At 42.9% G+C, this 16666-nt stretch overlaps 1 protein-coding gene across 6 annotated transcripts in view; it reads left to right on the plus strand.

The window, feature by feature from the left end:
- LOC110969955 (nck-associated protein 5) overlaps nt 1-16666 on the plus strand; it is a 154727-nt gene that overhangs the window by 90350 nt on the left and 47711 nt on the right. For 4 of the 6 annotated variants that reach the window (XM_051941879.1, XM_051941883.1, XM_051941878.1 and 1 more), the window contains one exon: nt 12638-12728. In XM_051941879.1, coding sequence (XP_051797839.1) covers nt 12638-12728 — 91 coding nt within the window. Of the gene's footprint in view, nt 1-3299; nt 3335-7346; nt 7693-12637; nt 12729-16666 lie in introns of those variants that run through there. The other 2 variants (XM_051941882.1, XM_051941881.1) reach the window with 2 other exon arrangements.

Consider the following 16666-nt stretch of genomic DNA (forward strand, 5'->3'; position numbering starts at 1 on the left):
TTGATTTTTACCTGCAATTTCCTGCAATCATCACTGTCTTTATAACCTTCAGAATCGATATCTGGTTCCTGCTTTTTCCTTGTTTATTTTTTCCGTTCTTTCCATTTCGCTTGAGTACTTCAGTGACATTTCTCTTGGTCACTTGACCTTGTCATCAGCAAAACGGGAAAAAAAAATTGCCGATACATTACTTCGGCTTCGAAAAAGAGAACTTCTAAGGCGAGAAGTGCTCGAACAATGCTCTTGTCTTAACTTCACTAACCTCTATTTCATGAGTTTGTCCTCCACTGCGCAGCTTGCTGGAGTGTGACGGAGAGGGAAAGCAAATCAAGAGTTGGAGCTGAGTTGATGCCATAATTAGGCGATAGGCATTCAGTGCTTTACTTATGCAAAAAAGGAGAAGGGAGAAAGAAGTGCAGAGGATTTCACATTGACTCCTTATCTTCTCATTAAGTTAGTGGAGAAAATCCTGTACATTTTAATGGTCCCAGTGTTATAGTGCAGATGAGGGCAGAGTCACCGCCAGGGGAAGAGTAAAATATTTAAGAGCCATTCCAAAGATTTATCACATATTTAAAATGTTCCATTGATGCCTCAGAATTACGCTCAACGGTGTTGCTCACTTATGTTCAGCCTCCTTACATCCGTTTTTATAAAAGCAACACCCTGCAGCACATTCATACAGTTTACACTTGAGAGCTGCTGAGCTTTAACCGTGGCCGTTAAATGCCTCGCTTAAGGCTCCTTTAGCTGCGGTTTTTGAAGGGGATAATCACATTTTCAGTTAATTTTGCTCTGATTTGGATGGCACAGAAAATGGCATATGAAACAATAGTTTATAGGTAGTTTCCAGTGGATATAGGAAGCCTTTCAGAGACGTATAAATCATCATGAAATCCTGCGTAAACCTGTCTGGAGCAATTTTATATTAGCTGGCTGCACCTGTCCACATCTTTCATTTAGGTTACAGTTGATATATCTCACTGCCCGACCTGTGTGTAGACTCGCAGTGCTCAGTGTGATAATATTTGTGCCGATATAGTGCACTCCCTCTTCAAGTTAGATTTAAAAGGGTGTGGGGGTCAACGTGGAAGTGAATTAGTAGATAGGAGAGTGTTGAAGTGAAAGTACTGCAGTTCTATTAGGAGGGAAATATATTAAGCCCATCTCTGATTGGGTTCTGCACAGGTCCCCTCGGAGACGGATGAATTTGTCGCCATGGCAGTGGTCGCCCAGATTGATGGGTCTCATTGGGTATCCGGCGGGTTACTGGTGCTGTATCGAGACTGTTGCTCGGCAATATAGACAAAGATTCCATTATGTCCTTAAATAAAGCGCTTATCAAAGTGGGGATGCTCAACCTCGCCAGCGCGTTCAGCTGTTTTCATTCCAGTGGTGTCGCTCATTGTCATCATGCTGGATTGCTGTAATTTCCGTGCGCCCGTGTCCTCAATGGTTCTTGCGTCTCCTGAGGGGAGCCCGAGGTTCAGCTGCTTTTTCCTTCCACAAGCTACAAAGATATCCCCCCCACCCCTTCCACCTCCACGCTAACAAGCTAACAGGATTTCAGTCTCACTGTCAAAGTCTTAATCTTTGTTTAAGCGATGCTGGTGCTTATCTGAATGTGAATGAGCAGCGAGCAGGTCTCTGAAACGTGTGCGTGGAGTGTGTTTACGGCTACCTGGTCCTTCAGTGGATTAACGTGCTTACATGGCAGCTAATAATCTGTGGCGCTGGGCCCTGGTAGCAGATGGGACATCAGTGTGGTCACTTTAATTAGTGACTTACAAGGCAGTAAAAAGAAAAAAAAGAAAGAATAAAGATAACTCTGTCACCAAGCAGTGTCATCCCCGAAACCTTTGCCCCACTTGCACCTCCTCCTTGCTCTGCTGTTTGTTATTGGCTTATGGATATACCCCCCCAGGTGCAAAGACATGCACTACTTTATATCTTTATATGCACTTGGTGTCAACCAACAGGCGGCAGCTAGTCGCATCTCTGCTGGATGTGTCCCCTGAAACCTGCGACCGTCTTTCAATTGATTTTGCCTAGTTATTTGTTGTGCATTAGGGGAATAGAAGCCTCAGTTCATCAATGTGTCTTGCGAGATAACGCTTTCAAATCATGTTAGGTGGACATCCAATCTTTTAAATAGACTGGAATCTGCTTGACCTCAGGCAGCAATTGATTTGTGTATTGCTAATTAATTGAGGTTGTGCTCAGAATGATGACGATGAAACGGATGCCCCAATTTGATCATAAGAGAAATGTTCTAGCAAAGATATCAAACATAGTCCTTTAAATTGATGCCAAAAATAGGTTCCAGCCAGATTTAACTAAATTTCCTTTCTTTTATTTTGAGCTTGCTGCTTTTATGATGTATTACACCAGGAGACAGAGTTGTTCTGTGATGATATGAAACGAACGTAATGAGCTGCTTGTTAGAGCTGCAGTATCGCACAAAAAAGACACGTATGAACAAACAGCCGTATCCACAACAAACAGCAGAGATCAGACAGTCGCCCCTGCAGCCAGACAAACTCCAGGGAATCTCAGTTTCTTACAGCCTTTGTTTGCGTTTTCGTGTGTATGCCCCTGTAGTGCTTAGACTCTTTTTGGCAGGGGTAACATTTTCCAGAATTGCCAGAACTGGAACAACTGGCTTTTCTTTTTCTACCTTCGCCCACAAAAAAGCAGTTCAATTTGCCCATGTTTTCACGGCTGAGATCAGAAAGGCGGCATTCCTCAAGTGACTGGCCACTCAGCTCCAGACGTAGGTGTTCGCACATGCCTATATCCACTCTTCCACACACACGCCCTCCCCCAGCCAGTTGGGCTCTTAGCCCGGCGTGGGTCACATGCTCAGCCCCTCCTGACTTGGGTCAACCCCCTAAGGCTTCACCACCACTAGCAAGGCCTGTTGTCATTAAACTCCAGCGGATTAGTTGGAGACTCCAGCCCACAACTCGGCAGCCTCCTCGGCCCACCCTGGATGTCGAACAGCTCCATATGGGTGAGACCTTTAAAAAGCCAGGACAGAGGAGGACAAGGGGAGAAAAGATGGGGACGTGATGACGAGCACCAGCACTTACAATCTTGTCCTTCAGTAGATGAGAACTTAAAATTAGTGCGAATGAATGAATTTCAGAGACAGAAACACAATCCATCGAGTGCATTTGGATGTCTATCCTGCAAGGACACTTTGAGGCCTTGTCGACATCCCCTCCCCATCCTGTGCTACCACACTCAGACCGGAAGGAACAGACAAGAATATGGGGGCTACTGAGGGCCCTTCGTTCACGTCTGGCTAGAAGATGAGGGAAGCAATTTTCAGGTAATGACCAGAAGCCTAGTTTAATTTTACCCATGAACAGGACCAAACTTTCTCAGTCTTTTGTCGGCAATTTGTTTGGTTTCCCTTCACTGAGTTTTGTTTTGCTTTCTGTGCTTATCCTTTTAAAGACTCCATTGTAGTCATTCCTCTGCCTGCTGTGGAGATTAGACACCAGAAAGGGGAAAGTAGAGGCCTTTTTGTTGCTCTCAAATCTACACACACACCTTGGTTATAGAAGCTCAGGTCCAATGTGTTTTTCTGTTCCGCTCTCTGTAGGGCATTCAAGGTAAACCAGTCTGAAAACAAATTCCTCTTGGCTTCATTTTGCTGTGCCGCCGGATAAGACTCATTGTCACTCAGAACACATGTGCGCTCATCGGCAAAACCGTGGAGTTTACAGCCGACCCGGTCCACTTGACTTTGAATCATTACTGTCTTGAAGGGCCCTCTTCGTGGCAGGATATGGGAGACTAACTGCTAGACTAACAACAGCAGACGATGACGGGTGCCTGCAGATTTATAACTTGGCGTCGTGTTGTTTCTGCACGTTACTCGGTGTGTGAGAACATGTGTGCGCACATGCATATTCAGTGTCATGGCCCCGATGATGTAAACAGGCAGGAATGGCAGTGCTTATCGAGTCTGGACATGTTGTTTAGACGGTCACGCTCAAGTTGAGATCACTCTGTGGTCTGCAGAGTAAAGTTTCAGAGCCGCACTCCATGCATTCATGTGCTACTCTCATTACTGCTGCATTGGACTGCACAGCTGGACTGGTGAAGGCTAATGCACTCGGAGGGAGCTGAGTGATTGCACTCTGTTTGCAGATCAATGCCCTCTCATCTAATCATCCAAGCATCCAGCCACGCCTGGCCCAAGTGTTTTAATTTGGAGCATTTGAAACAGCCCCCCCCCCCCCCCCCTCCACACGCACACACACACACACACCAACTGCATGCCTTGGTGGCTACAGGATTTAGCCAGATGAATCGGGCCCCTGTTCAAGACGACACATCTGGGGTCATTAACAGGATGCAGGGGGGTCAGCCTTTTGAAGTTGCTTCCTTACTCCTGCCCAATGGGGACGAGGGCTGTTAAATAGATAATAGGTGTCTGGGCTATTCTGGGAGCACCTCATATTTAAAGGATTTATTGGTCCATTTCAGCCTCTCTTTAACTTCCAAATTTGAACAGGGAATTATGCTTGATTGAACTTAATTTAGGTTATTCTACTCTATCACTTGCACTAAATTACCAGCCCAGAAGAGGACTTTGCTATCAATCTGGCAGTTTTTCCTTTGAAGAGAACACAGTCTGCTCATTTACCAAGCGGGACGCTGGGTTTCTGTGCCAAAGCGCAACCTTTTACTTGCTTGTAATTGTGTCAAATGATCACAAACACTTGTGTACACCCGCTTCACCCCAGCAAACTTCCGCCTTGGATTAAACATGCCGGTTATGATGTTTATAGGCTGTTTGAAAGAGGTCAGATTACAAGCTTCTGCGGAAGTAGGGCATCCATGCTCGCATCACAGGAGCGCGCCTGTTTTTTCTCTCTGGCTTGTGAAACTGGTGCTCACAGATTGTAGCCTAAAGCCAGAAAGCATGTAATTCAAACTGACCTCATGGCTGCAGTATAGATTTGGTTGTCTGGCAGCTGACACGTATACAGAGCTGCTCTTATACTCTGTATCGTTTTTTTTCACAATCAAATTCTTTAAAGGGTCACTTCACTGACCTCTGCTCCTGCAGTACAATTGAGGTGAATGGATTTTTGAGTATCGAACAATTGCATTCCAAACGTAAATTTGTAGTCATCAAACCTGACATGAATAGAACCTCCTGAGTAGTATTGCCTGTTAAATATAAGCAATGCTTCAATTGATTTCTTTCCTGCTTTTGCTCAACAACGAGTTTAATCACTAATCAAGTATGAAAACAGTTGCTATTGCACTTTTCATCAATTGACTCAACTTAAAATCAACAGTTTGTTTCAGCTCAACATAAGACTTGATTAGGTTTTACCCAACATCCTCACCATCTTGACCCCCCAATTCCCAAATGGCCCCCTCCGTGTGTAAGTAATGGACTCCATGCTGTCATCATGACTAAGGTTTCCCACTGGGATGTCTTCCTCAGTCTGTATCTCCGTCTCACATGTGGAACACACATGTCTGCGACCCACTGGGGGGGATCGTCTAGAGGCTCCAGTAAGATGCTCCCCAGGACCAACGGCTCCCTTATTGCTAACTGCTTCCTCTGGCCAGAGGTGAACATGTGGGGCCGCTGTCATGAATTTGCACTCTAAATCCCTCCAAATGTAGTGTAACTGCTGGAGGGATGAGGGAAGAACCTAAATCTGGTTCCCTCCATATGTCTGTTTTAATTTACTCTTTACAGACTTGTCCTCAATTGCACCCAGTCAACAAGAGGCACTTCTAGTAACGTTATTTTGTAGCAATTCTCGAAAGTCAAGAAAAGCAAAGTGACATCCTGTGTAAAATAAAAAAGAAAAGAAGTAAAATGTCACAGCAGTTGGTGCACAAATATCAGAATGAAATACGACTGTCAGGAACACTAAATGCTTTGGCCTCTTGATCTCCTCTTCTCTTGCATGTGTGTCTTGTTGGTAAGGTTAAAGGTCACGGGCAAGAGTCAGCGGTCACAAGGGCATGGATCTTTGTAATGCTACTCTGGTGTAACGCATGACTGATGCGTATGACTTTTACAGCTCTGAACTGTCCTCAAGTCTCTAAACTGCACCAGACATATCGCCAAAAGCCTTCAGTTTGTTTCCCCTTCTTCATTGAGGTCACGTCTAAGAAAGGGTCTCTTCGCATGTTTTCTGCAAAACAGCTCTAAGAGGATAAGGGTGGCTTAGCGTCAGGTTAAGCTAGGCAATCACCCGGTGGGCGTACGCAAGTGATTTGCTGGAAAGGAGTATGAGTGGAAGAATGGAATATTTCTGCGCCAAAACAGACAGTTTTGCAGGGGCTTGTTTAGGTCAGATAATGCGATTGTCGCTGGAGCAGTCACGCGACGGCCCCCGATGGCATCGATTCAGCTGCACAACCAGGTGATTGTTCTCCCTATCATTTCACCGGCTTGAGGATATTCCAATTGTTCACCGGTCAAATCTGATTAGAGGGTCTCGGTCAACCTGAGCCTCTGACAGCGCTGATAAAGCGAGAGTGTCAGCAGAGTCAGAGAAAAGCTGAAGCTTCTCCACATATCTCTGGCACATTCCATTGAAATGTTTTCGCTGGTCCATTTAGTTGTTTCACTCCGATCCTCTTAATTCCTGTTGCAAAACTTGCATTATGCCCCGCTCTGTCTGAAGTTTGAATAAGTGGCCGTGAGTTTTCTGTGATGAAGGAAAAACGAGAGTGCACAAAAGGCCATCCTTTTATTTTTAATTGAGAATATAGACGCAGTGTAGCTCATATGTTGCTGCCAAGGAATGCTGGCAGAATGATTTTCCAACCGTGGCAGGGGGGACCCAGCAACTCCTGCTTGTTCTGAGCTGTGAAACAGGCAAGCATGCAGGCGGTCACTGGCAGGAGAGCGCCGACTAAAATTAACAAACGGGCATCTGAGAACCGCATTATTGAAAAGTGGCAGATCTGAAGAGAGAGGATCGAGGAGATGCTTGAAGTCTGCGATGACACGCAGAGATGTCTGATCATGCAGCAAGTGTCCTGGCATGCAGCCTCCGTGTTAGCTTTTCTTGCACGGAAAGTGTTGATTTTAGCAAAGCCAAAGCCTCTTAATCACCAGTGAAGACCCACTAGGCGATGTGGACACACACACACACAGACATGCACACACTGGCTGACAAAACAGGGGGGATCCCTGTCCTTTAGTTGTTTCATCCTCGCAAGTCCATCCCTGATTCCCGTCTGATCCAAGACTACCAGCTTGCTTGCCTCCCAGCAGGGGTCCTTCTCCTTTGGAGAGGGCTTAACATGGGACATATGGGAAAGTATTTGCCTGCCAGATCACTGTCTTTGCACAGGGCCAGTGTCGGATAATGACATGCCGGAGACACGGCAAGTAGAAAATGAGAACAGGAGATCTGCTGTCAGACTGATTCGGTAACCCGGCCACAGGACTGACCATGCTGTCTGTCGATTGAGCGAAAAGCACTGAGGCTTATATGATGAGTGCATGGCCTATTTTAGCCTGGAGACCCACATTTCTCCAATAGTGTCTGGGTCACTTTATAGCACTGCGAGAGCGGAGTGCTGGGCGAGCAATCGGATGTCGGTGCATATGGAGCTCAGGGATGTCTGCACAGTGTTTCTGGCGCTTTTCAGAAAAAATGGCAGCGCTAAAAATGGAGAGAAACTCAAAATGGGGTAAGTTTCAAGCTAACATTGTCAGCTTTTCTGGAGGTTTGTGGCTCCTTTGATCATTTTCAGTTCTGTGCAGGAATTTGTCATTGAAGGAGCTGAGTAAAGCTTCTGCAACTGAGTTGGGAAAAAAAAGACTGAATCGTTTGAAGTTTCTCATTGTGACTTCTGGCAGCTAAAGAGGAAGAAGATAGGAAGTTTTGCATGTGTTCACGACGGCTTTGTCAAGCAGCCAGTGTTTCACCTCTAACTGCCCCAGGGTGTTCTGATGATGCATCGCTTTGTTCACCTCTGCGGATCACCGTCGGAGCTTTAGACGACCCGCAACCGTGTGTGTTTTCTGTGTGTGTGTTTATGAGAAAGTGAGGGAAGATCGTCAGACCTCAGGCTGAAAATTGATTGGAGCCTTAATTGTATTTCCTGGACTGCTGACGAGCATCATGCTTGAAATTCAGCTCGCGCAACATGAGGGGTCACAAGAGTCAGAATTGACTTTTGCCTCCACGTGCTCCCCCTCTTTAAAACACACATATTCGTCCTTTCTTCCCCCTCTCCTTCTTTGAATGATGCTTTCAGTAGGTTGTTGGCAAGCGCTTTGAGATTAATCACACGGAGCAAGACTGTGTGTTGTATGTAAAGTAATGCTCTGTCATCTGAGAGTTATAGTCCATCCATCATAAGCATTTAGCACAGCCTCTTTCACATGTAAATAGGTTTTAGGTGGTTGAATTTATAGTAATGACAAATTACACTGTTTATTCTATAGGATGTTTTTTGCTGGGAGCCTGTCTTAGTCTGTACTTAGCAGGATTTACTGCCTGGGAAGCATATGTATGTTCATTTTTCTTATCCTTTTGGAACCACAGGACTTCATAATTAGCTTTCTCACAACTTGCAACTAGTAGTTCTTGTGGAACCCAGAGCACACTTCACTGCAGAGCTCCAGTGGCGATTTAGAAAAGCTTGAAGAGCTACAAAGACTGTGGAGGTGAAGAACATGGAGTTTTTTTTAATGTATTGGAGGAATATATTTTTCCTCCTAGCTGACCCACAATAAGAATCTCCAGTCCCTCAGCACCACCACTATTCTTCAAAGTCTTTCGGTCCCCACCATCAAAAGGCTCAAGTCTGTCCAGTGAGATGCCACACGTTTGTGCCTTCAGTGACAGGAAACGTTTGAAATTGAAGCGGCATGGCTGCTCCCGAGTTCCGGGGGTCTGTTTAGCAACACAAAGGCTCTCTTTCAGGTGTGTGTACACAGAAGCACACCCAGCCAGACGCCTCCCTCCTCCTCCAGCCACAACACGAGGAAACAGACAGGCATCCGAGGCATCAAAGCATTTCCTACCATCCTGCCACTTAGTAATACGAAGGTCACCAAGGCCTTGGCAATCATAGCGAGCTCCCTGACTAGAAGTTGTGCAGATACGACTGTGCATGTTGGGCCACGCCTGCAGCAAAAATAAACTGATACCGTTCATTTAATTCTACTTTCATTGCTTCCCTGTCTTATTTGGTCCATGTTTTTTTATGCATACCGCATTAGAATCATTTCAGCTCCATCTGTTGGCATGCCTAATGATATTTCCACTGTTTCTCATTTCAGTTTAATTCTAAAAGCCTCCCTCTACATATTAATCAGACTTTTTTTTTTTTCATTTTGCTCCTGTTGTGTAGTGGACAGAATAGTTTTGGTCCAGAATGAGGAGAGTGTGTTGAAATTTCTTCAGACAACCTTCTGGGGTTGTTGTTTTTTTGTTTGTTTTGGGTTTTTTTTTCAAAAATTGCAAGGGACTGATCTTTTAGAAAGACTTCGCTCCATGACTCCGGTGTCATAATATCACACAAGAGGCACAGACTGTGGATGTATCTGTAGGAGGTTACCTGCCCAAATCCCCTCAGTCCAAGGACTACCCCCTGCTTGTAAAACTGATCATGCCTGTCCACTAGTCCTTGACCTAGTGTCAGCGTCTCCGGACACCAAAGCTGTCTATGTCTGCGTCCTCTTTGCACTATAGGTTATGCTGATTAAGGCCAGCATTTAAAGCGGGGAACTGGAGCAATCTGCCACAGCCCTGCTCGCCTCTCTGACTGTTCATTCAGCAGCCGTGGCGGCCTGATTACAGTCGGCTTTATGGCTCAGCCTGGACAGATGGTGTGCCTTGCCACGTCCTCCGTTGCCCTGCCCGCCTGTGCTCATTTTCACCCACTACCACACAGCCGATGACAGGAAAAACTACCAGGAATTTATTATATAATGAAACTTAAATGAAGCATAGACTCACCACAGTTTGGTGTGAGTAAACACTGTTCGAGTTCTTCAATTTAGACACTAAATATGTGAAACTTCCAGCATCACTGGTAAGAGTACTAATGAAGTTGTTTTCAACCTTCTATATTAAAAGGATGCATTATATAATATTAAAATAATTTTGCCATTCTGTTTTTGGGGTTAAATAATATTTTTAAGCAAGCTAAAAGATGTACTTTAATGCCTTAACTGCACCACCAAATCGGTTTTTTTAGCTTTTACATCGTCCTTGAGCTGCTCATCTTTGACAGGCATTCCATTTGGAAAACTTAGTTTTGATATTTTATCAAAATCACTTTATTCTACATGTCTCATTTAGAAATATGCCAGCAATAAAGAGTTTGCTTTAAACAGGTTCTGTAAAAGAAAATGGAAAATTCAGCACTCTTGGCATTGCCATGAAGAAATAATTGTCAGCAAAAGTCATGTGACAAAAATTCAGGGACTTTTTTCCTGAACTGTACAGAAAAGCTTTCCTGTGGTAATCCACTCACAGCAGTTCTACTAATATTAGTCATTCTTTTTTCAACAAATCCGTACACATTTATCCTGATGGCATTAAGTGTAAAGGACTTGCAGAAGTCAGTTGAACTTTTTTGCATTATTCATGCACTGCTGCCTTAGGGTCTTCTGTCACACAGACATACACACAAATTATGTGTTTGGGACCAGAGAGACAGGGAGGTGATAGTCCTTGCTAATGTAAATGATGTGCACCGGTGTGGGTGAATCCCACTCTTAAAATTAGCATGTAGATTCTTTTTTTCAATTCCAACTTTGCGAGCCTGTCTTGCTTAACTTCACCATGAATCAAAGCACAAAAAGACAGAAGAGGACAGTGTCATGAAATTCAGATGAATCCTACCCGACAATGTCAAAGCCCTTCTTTTGTAAAGCTACTTCTTTTCTTTTTTTTTTTTTTTTTTTACAATGGCTGCCTTTCACTCCGGTGCTCGTGAATGTCAGCTTTATCTCATCATTTCCGTTTACATGATCCCAGCTGGGTCCAAGATTATCTTACATCGCTTATCTACTGCTGTGGTAGTCTTTTTTTTTTTCTTTCTTTCTTTTTTTTACAGAATCGGAGAGTGAATGCATGTCGGGTCAAAGTTCACTGGAAAGCTCGGCAGATAAAGATGGCATGTGGGTCTTATTCAGATGGAAATGGGCAGACGCATTTTCACATGCACTCGTTGCCACCTGTTTTGCATGCAGCAGCACAAAATAGAAGCGCAGATTGTTTTGAGCAGGCCAGGCCTTGAAGGTCAAGGTTACTCGCTTGGTGTTTGCTGCTGTGATTGCACTTAATTCAAGCCATCAGCAGACACATATGCAGCTGTGCACTGAGACATGACTAAATCTCACACGATAAGTCAGTGAATACTGTGTTTGCGCGTTCTGCGCTCAGTGAAGTCATTTGAACAAAGTGTTCCCCGCACCGTGAACTGAGCAGAAGTTGGGATCCAATCCAGAAAAATTACCACTCATCCATCTTGCATCTCTGGCACAGATTCAGTCCCGTTCTCTTTTCATTTTCACCGTGGGCTGTATCTGTGTGTTTGTGTGCACATGCTCATGGACGGTATAAAAAAAAAACATTGCAATTGAAAGCGCAACGATCCATTACAAACAACAAAAATTTCATATAGCTTGAAAATAGATCTCACATCAGATGTTTTCAGCGGTACCTCTGGATCTACTCATCAATTTGGAGCTGCTGATGACTTTGGCGCCGGCATGAGCTCTTCTGGCAGGCTCATGCTGGCTGCTCCACAGTCAAGATTGCAAACATTTGGACTTTAGCGTCAAAGTTAGCAAAAATGTTTGATTATAATATAGCATCTTAGGACTTGTGTGACAAGTCCATCAAATGAAATTACAAAGTCAACTGTGGCCATGCCCTGTAGACAGCTACATTTAATGTTTTTTTTGATCTGTCAGTAGGGTGATAATACTGGTAGAAGACACCAAATGACAGAAGACACAAACTAGTTGGTTTGGTTTCAAGAATGTTCCTAATTTAGTTGAAATCTCTTTCCAGTCACTGATTAAACCCCTAAAAACATACCTCTGTGTGTCAAAGCTACATGTTAAGAAGTTATTTTACTAGAAAATAATCCCTTCCGGGCATGTAATGCTACAGTGTGGCTTCCTTTTAGAATGTGCAGATCCTCAAATCCAACATATGAAGCCACCCAGATACAGCTGTGCCCATAAACGGGCTATAGTCCTCGACACAGCAGCATGGGTTCAATTCCCACTCACTGCCCTTTGTTTCACGTCTTCTCCCAACTAATCTGTCTGATAAACGGCCAAAAACAATCTCGGTTTTCATCGGAAGGGGTCTTTATGGTTGTGATAGCACTGCGTTTTTTTAAAGTTGGCAGCAAGGCATGTTCAAATCTGTTTTGTTGACCTCCTTTGCACCCCGACATCCTCCCTGTGTAGGCTTTGTTGGCGTGTAATAACACCACCTAACATCTTTCTTTGCTCCTATGGCTGTTAGTTTGACCATCGTGCATGGCATTGTGTGAGTGTAAATGTAAATGCGCAATAATAGCTGTTGGAAAGTTGAGTATGAGTTGTGTAAAAAGGCCTGTGATACGTGAGTTAACGCAACTTCATGTGTTCTGTGTGCAGGATGGAAGAGACGGTGCGGTCGCTGCTGCAGAATCAGGGTGTCCTGGAGCAGACTGCTGTGGATACTGTGGACATCATGAAGGCTTACAAGGTAAATCACCATCCTATGAGTATCTGCCATTCTTCCTGGGATCAATACAAAGACACTAGATGACAGTAGTAAACTTAGTAGTTGTCTAGACAGAGGTCGTTCTTAGATATATTCCCAGGAAAAGCCATGAAAATAGTTTAAAAAATGTAAATGCAGTCAGTTATTTTCTGGATTTATTTATTCATTTGCCAGTAATTATTTTCGGAGGAAGAGATATATTTGTTTATATCTCACTCCTCCTATTTTTCAACTCGGATATCCACAGTGTTGACTAAAGCCAGACTGAGCCGAGGTGAAAGCCTTCATTGCCGACCCTGTTACATAAGAGAAATAGCTGCTGGGATTCAGCAGGAAAGCAGAAAGAATAAGTAATGCTGTGTATTTTTTTTTTTTTTTTTGAAGCACTGGGTCACCTTTGGGGTCGCACTTCACAATTTGGAGCTGAGCATGTTTACACAGTGTGCGAGTGCTGAATTCTGTGGCTTCAATCTGTCTATCATCAGTGCGATGTTATCTGAGGACCCCAGCTATGGAGAAAAAGTACTTTTGCCTCTAGCTATGTTTAATGCATTCATTTTTTTTAACTTAAAATTGCCCAAGACGCTCCAAATATTAAGAATCTGTGGTGCTTTATTTCTTATATGTGGGAGCACACGGTAACCACAGCGCGCAATGGCCATATTATCATTTTTAACATCCAGCAGGTGAAATAAGTGCGAAACGCCTGCAGGGAATAGAGAAAAGGGCATCACTAGTTCATGAAGTTTGTAATAAAAAGAGCGTCTTCATAAATCACTACATGTGTACATCACTGTGAATAAAAGACAAAAAGAGTTGGAGTGAAAAAAACTTTGAATGACGAGCGCAAATTAAAGTTACCAGAATGAAAAACGAGCACCGCGAGATTAAATGTTGCTTATACATTCCAGTGAGTGTGAATGGAAGTGAAACATGGGATTATCAGCCATGATAAGTCTGGAAGTTGTCCTGAGGTGCAAAAGCTTTATCGTAAAAATATGACTAGGCAGCAGAAGTCTTATGAAATGAATCCCATTTATTAATATGCAAATAATGTTTTCAGCGCACACAAAATAATCCCTTACTGAGTTCCCCACCACAAAAGGATTACGTTGAGAAACTGTATAGTGATGATAGGACGTGGAATTTGGAAAGATGGATGGATGCATACTGTAAATATTTTGGGCTCTGTTGAGAGCGTTTATTCAGAGGATTTTTTTTTTTTACTCCCATAGCTAAACATTTAACATTTTGGGATGATTGGTAAAACGCTGATTAATTCATTGACTGATCATTTGAACAGTAGCTTTTGTTAAAATTGTATTATGGAGGCATTTAATGTGATTCCAGTAGTCTTAGCTCTACTTAAAACAGAAGCAAATGTAATCACCTAAATGTTAAATGGTTCAAAGCAGTATAATCTCTAAATAGTAATTGTATTACTTCAGAGTTGAACGTTAAAGTATTTCTTCATGTGACTGAGCAAAAACAATCATTTAAAAAGACCAGAACTTTCTCAGTTTTGGACCAACAGGTTGTATCTATTTGGACATCTGCTGTATGGTTTCACATGGAAAATAATTGGCAAAGAAATTAAAAATATTATGTGGCTTTGGGCTGCACAGTGCTTCGGTGGTCCCCTGTGACTCTAATGAGGATTAAGCGGTGTATATATAACGGATGGATGGATTATGTGGCTTCACAAAGATGGAAAGCGACGCATGAAGATCAGTGGTCAACTAAAAATCAGCTGCAGCAGTAATCAGGAGGCATATAGCGAATCATAATACCACTAATCAGAGTTGCAGAGGTCGTCTTCCTAAAGTGATGCTACAGTGCACTGCTTGTACAGTCTGATTGTGAAAAACAGAGGGGCAGGTGCTTCTGATGCAGGGGTTATCAGTTGAAATAGAGTATCAGTGACAGCTCAGACACTGTGACAGACATTGCTTAATGTCAACCTCGACAGAAGACAATAAAAATAAATAAATCTTTAGCACAAACCTAGAAGGTTAAACTTCAATAACAAAAGTAAATAAACCTTGATAAATGTCAGGGGCACATTCTTTTGTCAGACAAGACAAAAACACTTCGGTTTGTCTCATATGAGGTCCAGCATGTTTGCTTTTAACTTCACCACAGTAAATGCATAGTCCTGACAGTGAAGCATGGAGGAAGGAGAGCAGTGATATGTGGCTGGGTAAGTGTGAAAGCCAAAAGAGACATGACATCTATCAGTTTGTCAATTGATTTGAATCCAATTGGATACCTTTGAGATATTGTTCATACAAAGCTAGGAGACTAGCTTGAGTCATCAAAATGAAGATGAACATACAAAGTACTGACAACTTGAGGACCTGTATTTTTTATATAGTAATTTCCACCTGTTAGTTTTTAATTATATATGAGTAAATACTTAGGGGTGTAACAAAATTTCGTGCCACGAAATAAAAAATGGTGAAAAAAATTTCAAAGATGTACGAAATAAAAGCACGAAATAAAAACCGCGAAGGGGCGCCGCCTACCACTGAGACTGATTTTTAACCCTCCTCGCCTTCCGTAGCAAAACACTCGCTTTAAAATGGAGGAAGACAAGGTTGAGGAAATAGCTGACACTCCTTCGTCAAATAAATCGGTTGTGTGGACCTATTTTGGCTTTCTATGTAAACGACGAGAGAACGGTGAGAAGATTGTGGATAAAACAAAAACCGTGTGCAAAATATGCCGCTACAGTTCGCCGCATACTGCAGCAAGTACAACTAGTTCACAGTTCAGACATTTATAGATCTAGACTGCAGCTCTGAGGACTGGTATTTGTTTTCCTGTTCATTCAAGAATGTAGTTATCCTGATTAATACAACAACAAAACACTTTTTTATTGAGATTTTGTTTGTATTTGGACTGTAGTCTAAATACGGGGAAAAAAAACCTTCAATTTTGTTTTTTGTTTTTTTCAAAGAGTATTTATTTTGTACTGATGCAGCATTATTTTTTGTATGTCTGCATAAGGAAGAAAATAAAGAAAATTAGATTTTTGCATGACTTCCTACTGTTGGGGATTTTTTTTAATCTTTATTTCGTATCGTGAGTATTTCGCATCGAGAGCCCTGTTTCGCATTCCGTATCGTTTCGTGAGTTGACCATTTCGTTACACCCCAAGTAAATACCCTTTCATTCAATGTGAACTGTTCAAGGGGATTCAATTTTGACTCATTTGACATTATTTGATAATACTCATTTTGACACATGAAAATGTAGTGTTGACTATTACAGATGTCACATAAACCTTCATGGAAAATATCATAGTCAGCCAATTTTGATGTGTGTGTGTAAGAAGAGGATAAAGAGGACAAACACTTTATTTCCACAGCGATGAGTAGGATGTGCTGTATGTAGCCATACTTTACCCCTGTGATCAGCAGCGGATGGCCATTGTCGAAGAGAAAAAAAAAAACTTAGAGGGTTATTATGCTATTCCCAATTGCTATATAACTGAACGCCATCCATTCCTACGCAGCGATGTGCTTCTCCTGCAGCTGTATTCTGTGTATTCAGCAGACAAACTCAATAACTTGAAAGGGCAGCATGAGGGACAAGGTTCCCTCCCCTCTCCCACTCCAGACTCTCTCTGTGGAGATTATTACTGAGCCCTTTAACGCTGTCTGATGAGCAGTCTCTCGAAGCAAACCACAGACTTCACGGGCAAACAAAAGCAAACTTAAAACCTTGACTATAAAGTATTGCCTCAAACACTATTGTCTGATGGAATCAAACAAGATTGAAAACCTAATATGTGTTTAGACGAGATTGAAGCGGGCTGAAAACGAAGTGTTCTGAAGGACATCATTTCCAATTCCTATTAGGTGGGAGCAGCAGCTTGTTCTCTGCTGCATTTGGATATATAACATCGGAGAGTTGCA

This window comes from Acanthochromis polyacanthus, chromosome 22 (genome assembly GCF_021347895.1).
Source record: "Acanthochromis polyacanthus isolate Apoly-LR-REF ecotype Palm Island chromosome 22, KAUST_Apoly_ChrSc, whole genome shotgun sequence".
NCBI classification, from domain to species: Eukaryota; Metazoa; Chordata; class Actinopteri; family Pomacentridae; genus Acanthochromis; species Acanthochromis polyacanthus.